The sequence below is a fragment of the Boleophthalmus pectinirostris genome, unplaced genomic scaffold (assembly GCF_026225935.1).
Source record: "Boleophthalmus pectinirostris isolate CB_2022bp ecotype Guang Dong unplaced genomic scaffold, ASM2622593v1 HiC_scaffold_13, whole genome shotgun sequence".
Lineage (NCBI taxonomy): Eukaryota > Metazoa > Chordata > Actinopteri > Gobiiformes > Gobiidae > Boleophthalmus > Boleophthalmus pectinirostris.
This window is the reverse complement of record NW_026571036.1, coordinates 21964878-21982228: the sequence shown is the minus strand read 5'-3', so window position 1 is coordinate 21982228 and position 17351 is coordinate 21964878. Positions and strand designations below refer to the sequence as shown.

Below are 17351 nucleotides of genomic sequence, written 5' to 3'. Positions count from 1 at the left end.
GGACCTCTTGATTCCAAAACCCAAACCATGTCAAGATGATTAGACATAACTGAATAATATATTTCTAAGTACACTGTTATTTAAATAGCCTTTACCATTAAAAGACATTAGCTGCAAGAAATAAATAGCAGAATGAACCAATAATTAGCCATAGGAGTGACTTTTTCAATTTCAAGAGCTCACATCTAAATCGTATTACAACTAAAATAACAAAATCTAAAAAAAAAAAATAAAAAAAATTGACATACTGTAAATATTGAGCTCCAAAATACAGTATATTGTTCCCTCTATCATGTATTAAATGATAAGTCAATGTAGTAATTATCGTAACAGGCCTAACTGATTCACCATCCCTTGATCTTCTAATGAATTGCCCCACCCTACTTTCTTCCATGTGTTTGATTAGAATCATTATGTTGTTGTACCCACTTCAGAGGCTGACATTAGCTCATCACTCGTCACATACACCCTTAACAAATACCACAGACCACTAACTGTTGTTCCATAGGTGTGACCAAAGGTAAGCTGATTATCTGTTATGTGTTCAAATCAATTTAATGAAGGCGTCACTGCCGTTGAAATCCTTGAACGTGTTTTTATTTTGTTATTTTGTAGCATAGTCTACGTTGTGTGTGTGAGGACTTTTAAAATCCGATCGCCTGAACCTATAAAAGTTTCATTCAATAAGCTATCCAGATGTGACCTTAAAGTTAATGAAAGCTGTGTGAATGGATGGTGCTTATAGTAACTGCAGTAGAAAATAGTGTCTTTGAGATGCTGTCAACATTATGACTTTAAGCAACTGCACTACATATGTTGTTGTAAAAAAATTCCATTCATTCAGAAAAGGGCCCATATTATGCCATTATGTGATCTATGTTATAATTTTTTTTCCTCATCTCATCAAAAAAGTTGTGTTTTGTTTCATTCACACATGTTTAACATACAAACCCTGCATATTTAGGCTGAGTTCTTCTCTCAGATGGAAAAAAAAAAAAAGTGATGTCATGTGGTAATACAGAAAGTGCACTGTGTTATAAACTAAATACACACTCACTAGAATCATTTGGAAAATTTCAGCCCTGGAATTGACAATCTCTACTGAACTAAATTAAAGAAAATTGTAGCTGTTAATTTGAAAACTACTACCCCTTGACATAATAATGTGCAACAGAGCATTTTGAGCTTTTACATATAAACAGACTAATTATAAAGGCTTATTCAAACGTGTGAATGAAACAAAACACAACTTCAGGTAACAAAGTTCTAACATTGCTTAAAGTTCACATTCAGTTTTGCATAATATATAGTAAGACCTTTAAAATTCAGTCTGAAAAGTCTAGATGCTTCACTGTCTTGGATGCTTGTGAAGCCAGTGGTAACACGCTGTTGATTGGATGTCAGATCTGATTGTCTGGTGGCATGGAGGTCAAATGGTTGACAAAACTGCAAGAAAAACTTCACATTCTCAGAAAATTGCAGGAAGTAAACATCCAGTGATTACGATGTTGTCTCCTCACATCATGTCAAAAACAAGCCGGAAGCCTCGTTGACGAAAACACCTCAGGAGCTGAAGATAAGACCTGAATCTCCACGCACACGCACACACACACACACACACACACACACACGCACATACATGTTGTTGAAGTCCACTATGCTCTCACATGCCCCTCCTGAGCTCTGCCTCCTGAGGTGTACCTCCTGGGGTGAAAGATGTTTCCTCACTAGAACATTCTGAATGAACAACACAACAGAAGTGCAGTGTACCTCTCTGTGTGTTCTATTTTAATACTCGCATCACATGACTGCAGCTTCAAACACAAAGCCCCTCTTTCAGCCATTTTGTACAACCCCCCGTCTCAAAAAACTGAAGCTGAAGGGTTTGGGGGAGATATCGAACCCAGAATTTTCTGACAGATATTTAGCTATTATTATTATTATTATTTTCTATTTTTATATCCAGAGGCCTTATTAACTGTCTATGTGACTGAAACATGAACTGCTAAACTGCTAAAGCAATACAAGGAATTAAAAAAAAAAAAAAAAAGTCTCCCCACCTACATACTGTACATGCATGCATACTCCTACATTCAAGCCTTTCCTGTATGCCAGTGCAATATTATTTCTTTATTATTATTTTGTTGAGAAGATGCATTCATGTAAACATAATGTATTGTAGCCACAGGCAAATTTCCATTCATTGTTCCTCATTTGATCTCACAAACATGCTCCCGTTCCAAGATCTGCTGTAGTATTCACAGCAGTCTCCCATTCCAGCACTAACTAGGCCTAAAAGACAATCAGGAATTCTCAAGGTGGTATGGCTGTGTGAGATTTTATGTCCATGATTTGTCCAGCCCTGTCGTATTTGATTGTTGCGTTGTGGTTGCAAGAGCAGGAGTCCGTTATTCCATTCTGTTAGCAGTGATGGGGTGTCGACCTTGCTTTTCTATAATAGGAGTATGTCAATACAAGACAAGACCTCTGCCCACTTCTAAATAAGTCAGCCATTTTGCCCAGAGCACAACCACCTGGACAGAAGAGCCTTTAATCCCCCCATATCATGTCAAACAGGCCCTGGTACTACATATCCTCTGGCACTTACAGCATTCACATTTTGTTACAGTTTAGGTTCGTAGCAATAACTGGCTGTACTTTACTGTTACTTTAATTTCCTCACAGTAAATCATATGTAGGCCCCCACATTTTAAATATTGCATTAAACTAAAACATTGACACTATTTTGTACTGTACCCATTAGTGTTGTCATGACAAATATTTTAAACTTAATTTCAAAGCTAAGGGTCAAGTTTGGTACCAGTTTTGCAAGAAATCATTATAGTAAGTAGGGATGGGCATTAATCGATAATTGATCATTAAGATTTTCATCGATTACGCATCATTTCATAAAATTGATTAGCCAAGATTATGTATGAAATATATTCTTTTATAAAATGCTAATACTGGATCATTCCATATAATAGTAATTAAGACAGATACAACCACACACTAAAACTGTGCTCACTATGCATTCTTTGTAGATCACATGAGTAAGTTTGGCTCCTGTGTTCGACATACATTTGAAAATCTTTTATTATTGAAAGTCAAGATTGAAAAACTACCCCATGCAAAATCTTGTGCTGCTTCATTTTGTATTGATTTGCAACACAGCAGCATAGTTTGTCTCCAAGTCTGCTACAATGGCCCTTTTGTTTGGATTATATTAAGTGGCTGGACATGACTTGAATTGTAAAAAAATACCCACAAATTGAATCTTGGTTCATTCTATTTCAAGGAATCATGGCTGAAATGTCTTGAGCTTTGCCTGCACTGTTGTTTGTGTGTAATCATTGGATTTTTGAACGTGTATAAATGGCTCACTGATTAAAGCTGGATTGCTGCTTTATTTAGCTTCAATTCCTGGTCACATTGTTGTTGACCAAAGAGAAAAACCTATCCTCTGCTGTAGAGAGATGTTTTTTTTTTTCATGGCCGATGCAAGCTCTGCTGATATTTTGGGGCCGATATGTGGGGTTGACTTTCATTTTCCGAAATTCTGTTATTTCCATTTATTACAAACTCACCTTTAACGCTTTTTTTTAAACCACAGACATGTAAGAGAACAGTATAGCCACATTTTTGCAGTGTCCTTTTAGCACTTAAGTGTCCAAATGAAGCTTTGTGTGTATTCTTTATGCAGCTACTTGGCCCAAACAAAATATCGACCCTTACTGAAGCTTTAAGGCCAATAGACAATATGTTAAAGTCTAAATATTGGCCTAATATATTGGCCAATCGATAAACTATCTATCTCTATTCTGCCTCATTCCATCTTGATTAATTGGTCAGTAGTGTCTTAGTCGACTAAAATTTGTATTAGTCGACTAATCAATAAGGACTGCAATGGGATGGCAGGAAGGAGAAGTGAGTGAGTTGGCTGAAGGTTTGATCTTTTTCGTATTCATCATGTAAAAAGACAGATTAAACTCACAAGTCACACGCTTCATCTGTCTTCATATAAATGCATTGTTTCCTGGTGCTTTTTGCCTGCACAAGTTGTAGTCTTGTGAACGCAATTCGGATCAAATACAGTAGTTTTGAAAGGTTTTGCCAGGCTCCATTTCAATTGGACTTATTGCTCAACAGGGCATATCCTTAGTCGACCAAGGATGTCTTCAGTTAACTACAACCCTAGATATGATGATGAATGTTCTTTGTGTTCCTACTTCTTTCAGGTCTTACATCTATGTACTGAGTCACTGACGGCATGAAGTTACATTGTGAAAAGTACTTTGAAGTTGAAGGTTTTAGTTTAGAGTTTATGTGACTGTAGGGCTGTCGCAATAACTGCAAAAATGAAGCACTGCGGTACTAAGAGGCCAACCGCGGTGCATGTTGGGCCACCACGATCACCACACCTGACCATGTGACCTTACCCAGAGTCCCACACGGGTCCATTTTTAGAGACCCGCACCCACCTGGACCCTTTAACATTCCACCTGTTACTGCCCATGCCCGTGATAAAGCAGGACTAACCCAGGACTAACCCAGGACTAACCCAGGACTAACCCAGGACTAACCCAGGACTAACCCAGGACTAACCCAGGGCTAAGGTGCGCCTGCAAAGACCGTCGGGTAACTGCAGGCGAAAGGACCAGAGCTCCGCGCCACACGAAAGTAAACGCAGCCGTCACCCGATCGCTCTTTGAGGACACCTTCTCTGCGTGCTCTCTTAAGTCCGTGGGTACCTGACCTGGTGCAGGACTCTGACCCGAGCTGCCACAGTGAGAGCTGGAGAGATGCAGCGGCACTTGTTCCAAAGCCAAATGTTACTTCTCCCACGCTTCCCACGCTACACACGCTATATCCACACGACAACCAAGATACATACATGTGCATCTGCTGAACAAGCGCCTCATTGGAGAGAGTTTTTAGTGCCGCTGGAAATATTATAACTCTGGGGGATGGGGGGTGGGGGAGGGGGTGCGATATCACAGCATATCACTCTGTTGAGCCTCTATACCGCATCACAGGAGAAATTCCCTAACCGCGACAGCCCTATGTGACTGTTAACTTAAAGACTGACCTGTTTTTCACCCCATATATTTGTGAAAAGATGTCTAAGTACAGATATTGTTTAAGCAGCTGTTGCGGTCAGAATAAGTCTGCTATGTACTGTCTGCTTCTGGCAACAACACGGAAATTGCAAAACTCCTCTCTGATCTCGAAAAGTTATGAAAAACCCTCATGAACTCATCACTGTGAATAATTTAGATGCTCTCAACTAGGGTTGTGCCAAATGTCGAAAGATCAGTAAATCACAAGATAAACTTTGATGCGTGGCGTGTGCTGCCGAAGAGGACGTACTGCTCTCTTGTTTAGGAGAAAGCTTTGAATCAGGGCTACAGTCTCTTTATATCAGGTGTACTCATGTTTCACAAGTTTTGACTTACAGTAAATCTACACAATTTGACTAAAAGTTGAGCTCCTCACCTTTTTTCCCTTTTCTTCCTCTGGTGCTTCTTGTCATTATAATTCAAGTTACAGAAAGTAAACAAATATTTTCTCTTAAGAGTGAAACGCAAGACCTCATTTAGTGCACGGACATCCCACGTGTTTCTGTTTATAGTGGTAACGTGCACATGCTTTCAGGCTTAATGTAGGTCTATTACACAAACTCATTCCAAACTTTACATGTGGATTTCACTGGAATTATTGCTTCTATCTAAACAAAATCAAAACTGTACGGTCCTGATGCCTTGCTCTTTATGTGTGAAATCCACTTGTCTATGTTTTCAGTAAGGTGGAAGAAAATCAAATAAAAAACTGACATCGATCAATATTAGGAAAAAACGGAGGAATAACTTTGGACCACTGCAGACCATTTAAAATTGACTAGTTCCCATTTCAACGTGACTAGATATGATTGCTCTAACAGTGACGGACAGCTAAGATGGTGTGTGAACCGATGAAGGACTTAAGGATGTTTTTTGACTGCTGTTTTGCTCAATGCAATTTTGTCAACCTTAAAAGCTGAATGAATGAACTATTCATTTTAGATTAGGTTAGGAAAGTCAGCGGCTGCTTCTTGTATAGAGTATTTCCATTATGAGACATTATAAGCCTATTCTTTACTATCAGCGTTCCATTTTGCCCGCACAATAACATGAAGATAATGGATTTAATCGGTGCATTTAAGCTATGGTTATCTCGAGCCCACAGTGTCACATGAAGTCAGTGTGTAAGGAAATGACTAATCCCGAAGACGCAATGTTCAATCAATAAGAGAGGCTTAAATCACTGTAAACATGGCTCTCAAACAAGCAGTGGATTTTCTCGGCAGTCTGTGTGTGGTCTGTTGGGTTCAAGAAGAGATGTACTTGTTTATACACATTTATATTCACTATTTACCTTTAGCAACGCCACAGATTAAATGTCTCCCGATGCAATATAACTAAAATTGCCCCTGTATTAGATAAACATGCATCTGGTCAAAGAATTGAAGGGCCCATATTACACTATTTTCTAATCTATGTTATAAATTAGTTTTCTTGAATTGTGTTTTGTTTCATTCACACACTTGCAAATCCCTCTCCAAAATAAAACACTTTGTTCCATCTTGTGATAAAAGAAGTTCTCCCTGTGTTTTTAAACTCCACACACCTTCACTAAAATCATTTGGATAATTTCAGCCCTGGTTTTGTCACTCTCCACTGAACAAAAAGTAAAATGTAGCTGTTAACCACCACTTCATGACGAGGTGATACGGGGGATTCTGAGCTTTGGAGACATACAGTAGACGTACTAAAAATAATGCTTTACTTAAACATGTCTAAATGAAACAAAACACTACTCTGGGTATGTCTGGATATGAGGTAATATCATTATACTGTGGCTTTAAGCTCACAAGAGTCAATTTTGTGTAATATAGAATCTTTAATAGTAGCAAAAAGTAAAACTGTAAAATGTTTGAAATATTTAGCTTTGTTATATGGAAATGTTATTCAATTTTCAAATGTTTCAAAGAAAATTCTATTTATTGCATATTTTAAAACTCATTTTAATTGAGATAACATTGAAATAAAAGAGCTGAAAGACTAAAGACTAAAAAAAGGCTAAAATATGAAGTGTTAAACTGACATGGGAATCACAGGTTTTCCCAGCATCTAAACTAGTCTAAAGTACAGGGTTAGAAGAATAGAATGAGACAGGATATTCTCTTGTGTGCAGAGGAAATATGTTATTTAGATACTGTATCTGTAGCCAGTTCTAGGACCAGTCAGACTATCATTTCAATACTATTAAAATTTTTGCAATATGTCAGCGATTTCATATTGTAATAAACAAAATATTTTACCGCTTGAGTGATGCATTTTTAGATTCTGCTTGCTGTTTTTAAGCCCCAATAAGAACAAGACATTTGAAAGTGATTATTTTTGGGAATCAATGAGTTTGAGCTGTGGTGACCATCATGCCAAAATGCACTTGGTACAGCCACTAAATAGCTGGTGGTGGTTTTTATGTGGTGGGACTGGTTTTCTTGTTTAACAATGATGACTTGGTTTTTGGAGGATTTGGTGAAAATTTGTCAATAAATCAATTCTGAGAACACAGTCAAGAAGTGATGCTACTTTTTGTCATAATTATCTCCTCGTTCCATTCTGGAGCAGCCATGGAGACAGTTTGAGTTTGTGCACTGACTCTGGTCACTTTAATGACAATGGCCCTTTAAGCACAGCTTGACCATCAGCACTGACACTTTATGCTCTTTATGGCCCACATGTTCCTGCACAGATCGTACAGGGGCATTACATGTAAAGAGACTGTGCATCATTGTTACCACACAACACTGCTATGTGCAGCTCATTGCTGCTATAAGAGCAGTTCTAACACTACAGATGTAGAGCGTTGTCCTCTCGCTATAACATTAAACATATACCACCTATAACATGCTATAACACTATACATATAGATCTTTATTGAATTATTTAGATTTATATCTGTGAAGAGGCAATCCTATTCAGGTGACATACCCTCCACCAGAAGAAGAGTTAAAGACTACACTTTTAAGCTTCAAGATATATACAGGACTATAACAACATTTAGTGTGTTTACAATGAAAATGTGAAGGGACCTCATGACTTGAGGCTATGCTATATATGAGGCCCATATATTATAGTGTGGTGATCTGCAACAATCTGCAACAAAGTTTGACAAACAATTCACTGCAGTGTCTCCATATTTTCTGTGTAAATGTGAGTTCTGTCTGTCTAATACTGGTATCTGACGTCTCACAGGCAAAAGCTGATGGATCCATCAGGAGTGCTGCCAGTTGAGGACTCATATTAAAGAGCATTTATGATTACAAAACAGACATTGACAGGCATAATTGAACTGACGTAAGTGCACTTTAATAAGATAATAAGGCAGTAATTACCACTCTTCTGCAGAATCCAACAGGATAGTTATAGATGATTCATTATTAATATTATTATATTTTGTGATAAACAGACATGTACGAATACATAATTTGAAAAGTAAATAAATGTGTATAGGTTACTTTCCAGAAAGGAGAGTAACCTATACACTGTACTACTACCACTACATGTGGTTGTCTTTTACCAGGGGTTATCATCATTTATCTGAGGATAAATGTTATACTTTTAACATGCAAATACACTCTTGACACAAGTGCCTTTGTGGCACATTTAGTAGATGGTTCATATTCTTCGCTCAGCTCTCATGTCTATGTTAAATATGTATTTGTTGTCTTCCATTTAAAAAATAATAACCAACACTTAAAATGAGTTACATTAGTACACTCTGCACTGTATCGTAAAGGATCTGAAGAGCTCCCACAGAGACATCAAAGTTAATTTGTTTGTTTCTTCAGCTATTTAACATTGACTAAATTTGTTCTACATTTGGTTAGGATTGGTTAGGGGATAGTGACAAAATAGAATTAACCAAAATCACCCATCCTTTGTGGACAAGTTGCAAAAGGGAGCAATATAGATTTGACAGGAGGTGTTGGTCCAGTGTTGGTCCACTACAGATGATCATTGTCAGACACACTCTGGTAGAATGAGCAGCACGTTGTATACTGCACTCACTTCCGCTGTGGAGGCCGAATAATTACCAGGCACCAGCTAATTTTCATTAAACAATATAAATTAAATTAACATTAAAAATATGAAGTGTTTTCTGCAGTAATGAAGGGACTATCTGTATACCTCCTGTTCCCTTCTGAGAAATACAAACATAAATCTCCCACAGCTTGTGTTTAAGTGTGGGATTTCTCTGCTCATTCTCACTCTTGGCATTTGCACATGTAAATGAGATTAGCATTATTATAAACAACAGTAAAAATAAATGTAATGCAGCTGGTTAGCCATGTATTGTATTACTTAGCATTTATATATCTTTGCTACTTGTTTCATAGTTGTTTACATATTTATGTTATTTATTTTTCTTGATTAATTATACATTTGCATTTGTACTCTAAACCCATGGTGAACATACTATGCCATCTGTATACAAAACTAACTGGATAGCAGGGGAATCTCTATTGAATTCACTGTGAACATTGCTCTTGTTTTGTTCTCTGCAGCCCAGCACATGTGAGAGACCTGAAACAATTATATGTGAAACATTTATTTCACGTGTCATTTTGAATAAGGCATAAATTGCTTCTCCAGCGCTGAGAGAGAGTTGGTGGAGCTGATTCATGGCTTACAGGGGGAGAATGATAAACACATTACCGATGACTTTCACTTCTTCACAGCAAAGGAGAAAGTCAGTTCTGTCAAATGGACAAAAGTTTGTTTGATCAAATAGGTTTCACAGCTCATCCAAGTTGCTTCTTCAGCTCTGGTCAAAATGCTGGTGGACACTGCCTTATATCTGTCTGAAGGGAGGAGCTAACTACACTGAAACTACTCTGAGCATACAGTCTGTTACTATTATTTTCTTTGTTTTGATTTAGGTTTAAGGATGGAGTTGTAAATAGGAGAGAGATGATGTCTAAGCTCTCTATTTCTGTTCTTTCCCAACAAAACTAACCCCTTTAACTCCCCTCTCAAACCATTTCTTTTCTCTGGCTAACATTTGTACCTCATTGTGGTTAGTGGCTTTGAGATGGAGATGGGACTGGGGTCCCATGCTGCTCTGTCATCTGTGTTGGTACATCCTCTTATGAAGCGGCAGTTTTTTTCTCCGATGTAACGCTTACTGCAGTCTTCACTACACTGAATGGAGTAGACCACATTGCTTTGTTTGTGGCTCAGGGTTGTGTCCTTTGGCTGCACTAGTTTCTGTATGTTTGAAATAGACTAGGACTTCATGTTGTCTGAAATCCTCTGTAGTTTTTTAGAAATTCCACCCATTAAGGAATTGTAAATGGTCACATTTTTCTGTATTTTTCTTCAAGGCACTCAAAGCGCTTTACAACAAGGAACCACTCACCCATTCACCCATTCACACAGACACTGTGGGCAATGTGGGTTAAGTGTCTTGCCCAAGGACACAATTCATCTGTGGGAGCTGGAATCACACCAGCCAACCTGTGGGTCAGTGGATCTAACCGCTCAACCTGTGATGTTTTTGTCAAGAGCTGGAATCGAACTGCCAACCTTCAGATCAATGGGCGAATGCTCTACCAACTGAGCTACTGCCGCCCCAATTGTTCCCCATTGTTACACCCATTCTCCTAGATTCTGATTCTCTGATGTTTTTTTTTTTTAGCTCTCTTTGGTGAGGGATTTCATAAATTCACATTTTCACATGGTTCATAGTTCAGATCTTCACATTCATAGTTCACATTTTTGGCCACAAGTGAGTTCATGGGCTCAAGTAAGAAGAAGAAGAAGTGGGAAATGTAAAATGAATACAATAAAGGCTTCACATAGATTAGATTTAAGTAAAAGCATTGGAAACAAATATTTCAGGCAAACACAACAGGAAAATCTTCAGTCTCACTGCACTTTGTGGGAATGAACCATTTCATTACCAATCAAAACACCAAAGTATTTCCTCTGGAAGATAATTTTCTGCCACATATGGTGTACAAAGCCTGTAGTATCTCATGTAGTATGTTCATGGCTAGATTCTTAGGTAGCTCCTCTTGTACCTCTTGCACGGTCTCCTTGGATACAGAAAAAATAGTTCTTTTTTTCCAGTCCAACACTCTTTTACTTGTGTCCTTTGGACTGCAAATGCTGCACTTCTTAGCTGATTCAGATCCCATGATATTATGTTAAAAACCAAAAAAAAAAAAAAAAGCTTCAAAAACTGTTCAGCGCTTGAGCCAGGTGCCACAAAAGCAGCCAACTACTCTGTTGCCAAGGGAGTGGCAATTGGAGAAAATGGAAAGATTGTGTTCCTCTTTTGAACTTTTAAATCTGATAACATCTGTCATCAGTGAATTAAATTAAGCATGAAAATGAATGCAAGTATTCACTTGTTTTTCTTGAAGTAACTGGTATTTTAGGAAACACTGACAAGACCAACTAAATGAACCCTGGTTATCCCCCATCATGTTTTATTCTCTGTAGAAAGTCTCACATCCGCCATTTGAAGTAGAAATATAAAGAGTGAAACGAGGGACTTATGCATTATTTGTGAATAAGGCTGTGCAGCAAATCAATTCTTAATAATGATTACAATTATTGATCAAACCAATGATAAAAAAAAATGTGTAATTAAAAACAACAACAGTTAATCAGATTAGAAGGAGATTTATACATGAGTAGTTGTCCTTTCCTACTCCCTCTCCCTGCTGAATGTAGAATATATAGAGTGGCTATTAAAACACCTATGGCAAAACATTCAAATTATATTAAGTCTTGGTGTTCTCTTCTGGCGGTTGAGTATAGATAATAAATAATTGTTTAAAGGTGCATTATGTACCTTTTTTGTTCAATTTCTGAGACAATCATGTAACTGCACCAAGCCAAGTAATATATCAGATCTGTGGAAAAGTGATCCCACTCACTGTAGGAATGCATGCTTTTCTAGATAACTCTGAACAATAAAAATACCTCCTAATAATAAAAAAAAAAAAGTTACATAGATATGTTTAATGTCCTACTTTGGACATTATTATTTGGCAAACCAATAACATCTCTATGAAGACCATCTCCAGGATAGATCTTTTTTCAGTTTTTAAATTAAACTTAACAAAAACAAAAATGAACCAAAAACAACAACAAAAACAAAACCCTCCCACACCCCATCCCTCTTGCCACACTAAACACACACACAGCTACACAAAAATAACTACGCAAACAAATATCAACTGTCAGTTAAGTCCAATCTTATAAAAATATTCAACAAAGATGCGCATATCTGTCCGAAGTCCAGTAGTTTTCCCCATATTTAATATAAAGACTTCATGCTCTAACCACTGTAAAGCAGACTGCAGCCCACAGTGTAGTCACTTCTAATGCAAACCTGATGTGTGTCAGTGCATGGGTAAGTAGGATTATGGGAGGCTATAGGGAGCATCAGGTGAAAGATCTTCTCACATGTCATCATAGAGAGAAGTATATTATAGAGGCCTATAGGAGAAAGCAGACCTCACCCCGGTTGAATAAAACATAAGAGCACAGCTTTGGTCAAAATAATGACAGGTAACAGACTGAGCTCCCCACTGCTTCATAGATTTAGTATTCAAAGGGGCCCAAATACTGGTTTAATGAAAAGAGGCTTACGGCCACAGGCGTAGACACGACACTCGTGTGAGGAAGCAATATAACATATAACATATATATAACATAGATTAGAAAATAGTGTAATACTGGCCCTTTTAAATGCAATCAGAACTCAGTAAACAATCAAATTTAAAACCCCAAAACCTGTCAAACCGCTCTTGTCCCAGTGTACAAAGAACCAAGTAGGTGCGAATGGTGGAGCTATGAGACATTCACAGGCGTCTAGTAATTTAAGCGTAAGCACAAAAAGTTTAAAACTAAAACTAAAACGTAACTCACATCTTCGCTGCACAAATAAAAAAAGAAAACACTGATGCTGTGGTAGGTTTTGCTTTCCCTTTTAACATGGAGGATCAAAACAAAACAACATGTGCTAGTCTGCGGTGGAGAAACTGTAATTATTGCTTAAACGAATGAATAAACATCCAAACATATGTCTAATATTTGTCTGTCTTTTTGGTTTTGAACTGAACTAGGCTAGTTTTCTGGTTTTCCTGGCATGCATGTAAACATAGTGATACCTGAAAGCACCAAAACATTTGAAATATAATTCACTGATATGTATTTGGTTTGTTGTGTTATGTTAGTTTGTGTTGTTGTAATGTTTTGTAATTGTCTTTTGCGTTACCTGCCTAGGGCCAACACACAGACTGTATAAATCAGAGGTCATCAAACATTTATTTATTTTTATTTTTTCTGGGGGCCACATTATCGCTCCTGACTGTGATGGGGGGGCGGGGTCGGGGCGGGCGTATAACAGAATTGTATGACCCTGACAACAGATTATATTCTTTGAAAACCACCACACTTTCTTTACATATCAGACAAACTGCACAGCTCTTACACTGAACAAAAAAAATTGGTCGTTCACTGTTCTTTGAAAACTCTGCACTCTCTTTTTCACTTTTCATACTTTAACACAAGCCATTGTGCTGTCCTTAACTGCACTATAGAACTCTGCACGTGTGTTGACTGTCACTGTTTGAGCTCAAGCTTGTCAAGTGACAAAAATACGGCGGCAAATTCAGCACCAAATGTCCTTTTTTAATTGAAAAAAAACAACAAAATACAAGATGCAGACATGTTATTATTTGCCAAAAAGTAGTAAAAAAAAAAAAAAAAAAAAGGCCATAACAACGTTTGAGGATTGCCTCATTGGGCCAGTTCAAGAGGTGTGGGGCAGAGGGACTGGAGTTGGCCCGCGGGCCTTAGTTTGATGACCCCTGGTATAAATGGGCATAGCTGGGTAAGTGAGCATGGGTGCGCTTCCAGCTCCATCGACTCCAGTTCCAATTCACTTTGTATTGAAAATATATGTTGTTGATGTCAAGGCTCCTAATTTTGGTCTTAAAATGTTTGTACTAACCCTGTCTACATCTTGGTGTTTTTGCTTTTTTCTATTTTGTCCGTAAGTCAATTCCTATTTCTAATATGGAACTCGGCTATTATAACTGCAAACCTCAGTGAGCTTTATTTGACTGGAGCTAAATGCTATGAGTGACGTCACACTCCCTTAGTCCACTTCTTTATACAGTCTCTGGAACAACAAAAGAAAATGAATACTTTTTATGCTGGCATATTTACTCTCGCTCCTTTTACTAATACATGCTGTTTTGAATTACATCACTTTTAAATTATGTAGTGCAATCATCTCACAACCTCCATTTCAGAGCTACTCAACCCCCATAATTCCCAAATGGCAATTCCCCCAATTATATGTAGTAATAATTATAATGTGATTTGGCATAAAGTGATTTGGCACTGTATAACGATTAGTATTAGTCTTAAGCTCTTGCGGTTGTTTCAAATTATAACTCATTTTTAAAACACTTTTCAGAGTCTAGCATTGGCAAAAAACACTTTGCGCATAGACATAAAACATAAAATAATGTCAGCAATACACAGCAACAAAGTCCTATAAAATGAATTGATATAAAAACACAGAGGTACTGACTACGGCTGGTCCACGTGGTCTGAGCTGCCCTATAGTATACATATGTGTCTAACCTATTGATTTCAATGTAATGACTACACTGTGTATGGGAATGTCTAACGATCCAGCCGACAGCACACAGAACAGGCTGCCTTTGTAGCTAACAAGAGAAACTCGCACTTGGGTAAGCCCTGTATGTGAGTATGAGCTCCTCTGGGAAGTGCAGGCTATGTGGAGGTAGAGGTTTGATGCTACGATGCAACTGCACACAACATTTGGTCTCTAAAGAATGTGGGCATGTAAAATTACTGTATAGCTAAAGCTGGAGTACCCGACTTGTAAAAGGGTAAATTTAGTTTTTACCCCATATTGTTAAAAATCCTGCAGTATATTACACAGAATTTACTCTTGTGAGCTTCTCTCCATGTTAGAATGTTGTTACCTCCTCAAAAACATATCTAGAACTGTCTTTTGTTTCATTCACACATGTTTGAATAATCCTTTATTTTTAGTCTGTCTACATCTCCAAAGTGGATGTCAGGAAGTGGTAGTTTTCAAGTTAACAGCATTTTTTTTTTACCTTTAGTTCAGTAGAGATTGGAAATTCCTGGGCTGAAATTATCGAAATGATTCTAGTGTAGACGTACGCAGTTTAAAAACACAGTGGAGCACTTCATGTATTACTATGACATTAGTTTGAGAGAAGAACACAACCTAAATATGCATGATTTATGTGTTAAACTTGTGTGAATGAAACAAAACACAACCCCAGGTATGTTTTTGATGAGGAAACAACATTTTAACATAGATCAGAAAATGGCTTAATAAAGGTCCTTGAAAGCAACATTGTGTGCTGTTTGCTGTTCTTTGCTTGCTATCTGAGTTATATAATATTAGAGATGTACCAAAAGAGTTTGTGAGAGCTATAAGGACAAGACATGGATCACAGTTTATCCTTCCTTTCATGTTCTGAAAACTAAATAATACTCAGATTTTTGTTGTAATACAGCAAGTTATATTCCGTGCCTCTAACCCTTGCCTGGCTCAGTATTAGTTTTTGTTGAATATGTGTTATGCAAATACCATTTATTCATTAGATAATACTCCCTCTTGACCTCCATCTGGCAGGATAGTACTATCACAGGGTTTGTTTATGCGAGAATGCTTGCGGGAAAAACAACAAAATATTTTATCAGAAGTGCCTTTCGTTTAGACAGTGATGGCATTTTTGGGGCTTAAAAATGCAAAAATCTGAAACCACCCTCCAGAGTGGAAAAGTTGAATACACCCCGCCGTAGCGTTTCCGTCTACACTGCCCAAGACGCAAAACTCTGGTCAGATCTGCTCACATCCTATATCCGTTTACATCACATACAGTACACAGAAACAAACATGTCGGATAATTTTCAGCTGCTCTGGCAACTCTAATAAACTTACAGAAGGCATCCCAACAAATGTATAGAATATGCAAAGATACTATTAGTGAACAGAGAAGGATCTGCAATTACCTCTGTCAAATTACGGATGCACGAGTTCGTCACAGGCGAGCCAGACGCCTATGGACGAGACCTGGGAGAAACAGTCGATGGTGAGACAACTTGACAACTGATGAAAATGCGTGGTGTGAAAACTTCCGTATGTCCAAAGATGCACCTTTTCTTTAAGTACAAGCATACCCGGTCGAATTCCACACACTTTTGCATCACCGTATGTATGCAGATTTCCTCCTGAAAACAATCGTCTAAGCGTGGAATAAAAAGTGAAGATGCGACGCCACTTTTGCGTCTTCTGTTCAGACCGTCATCATAAAAACGTAGCCACAGTCTAGAATGTAAAAACACCAATTTACTGTAGCGATATATAAACAAGAATAGCTGATTCATAAGCACCAGTAGCCAAGAGAAAGTGAACTAATTTATATCCCTGTACATGAAGTACTGCTCTGTAAAATACAAGCACTTGTCAAAGCACTTTATCATATGAGTCTTTATTTATTGACTTTAGGGTCACGCTCTCTGGTGTTGACTTGCCCTATAGAACTGCAGGACTTAAGCCTGTGCATCATTACAGATATTTCAACTGCCATGAATCTTATAATCACACTAAAACATATTATGTGTCAGCGAGGGTGAGTGAAGTGTCTTGCCAAGGGGGAAACAATAAAATATGCTAGTAGAAGCTTGTCACGGGTTTCAGAATGATGAAAAAATAGGATCATTACCATAGTGATTAACAATTTAATACGAGATCTTGTATCTTTTGAATGGGAAAAGTACTCAAAATGTCACATATTTCAGGAAGCTGAAAACCATGAATATACCATTTGATTTTTGTAATTTTATTTGGCAGATCACAAATTGGAAAAAAAAAGAAAAAAATATTCAAATACACTTTTCCTTAATGTTTTTATATGTTAAAATATATTACCTGCTCATGAATACTGTATTAAAATGCAAAGTGACCTAATATTTGCTCCTCATTTCATCTCGTTCTGCAGGGGTGATGTCTGCCACGGGAAATGGATATGTGATTTACTTGAGCATCAAACGCAAGACCAAACTGAAGCCTCCTGAACTCATGACTGTTAACCTGGCCATATTTGACTTTGGGATATCAGGTAAAACCCAGGATTAAAATGTGTAATGTTGAACTATTGGTGGATTTTATGATGTGTGTTATATATATATGTATATGTGTTGTATATT

The 17351-nt window shown here is 37.6% G+C and overlaps 1 protein-coding gene across 1 annotated transcript in view; it reads left to right on the top strand.

Annotated features, from left to right (window-relative positions):
* opn5 (opsin 5) overlaps positions 1-17351 on the top strand; it is a 53717-nt gene that overhangs the window by 16358 nt on the left and 20008 nt on the right. The window contains exon 3 of the mRNA XM_020924646.2: positions 17144-17263. Within this exon, the coding sequence (XP_020780305.1) occupies positions 17144-17263 (120 nt within the window). The remainder of the gene's footprint in view (positions 1-17143; positions 17264-17351) is intronic.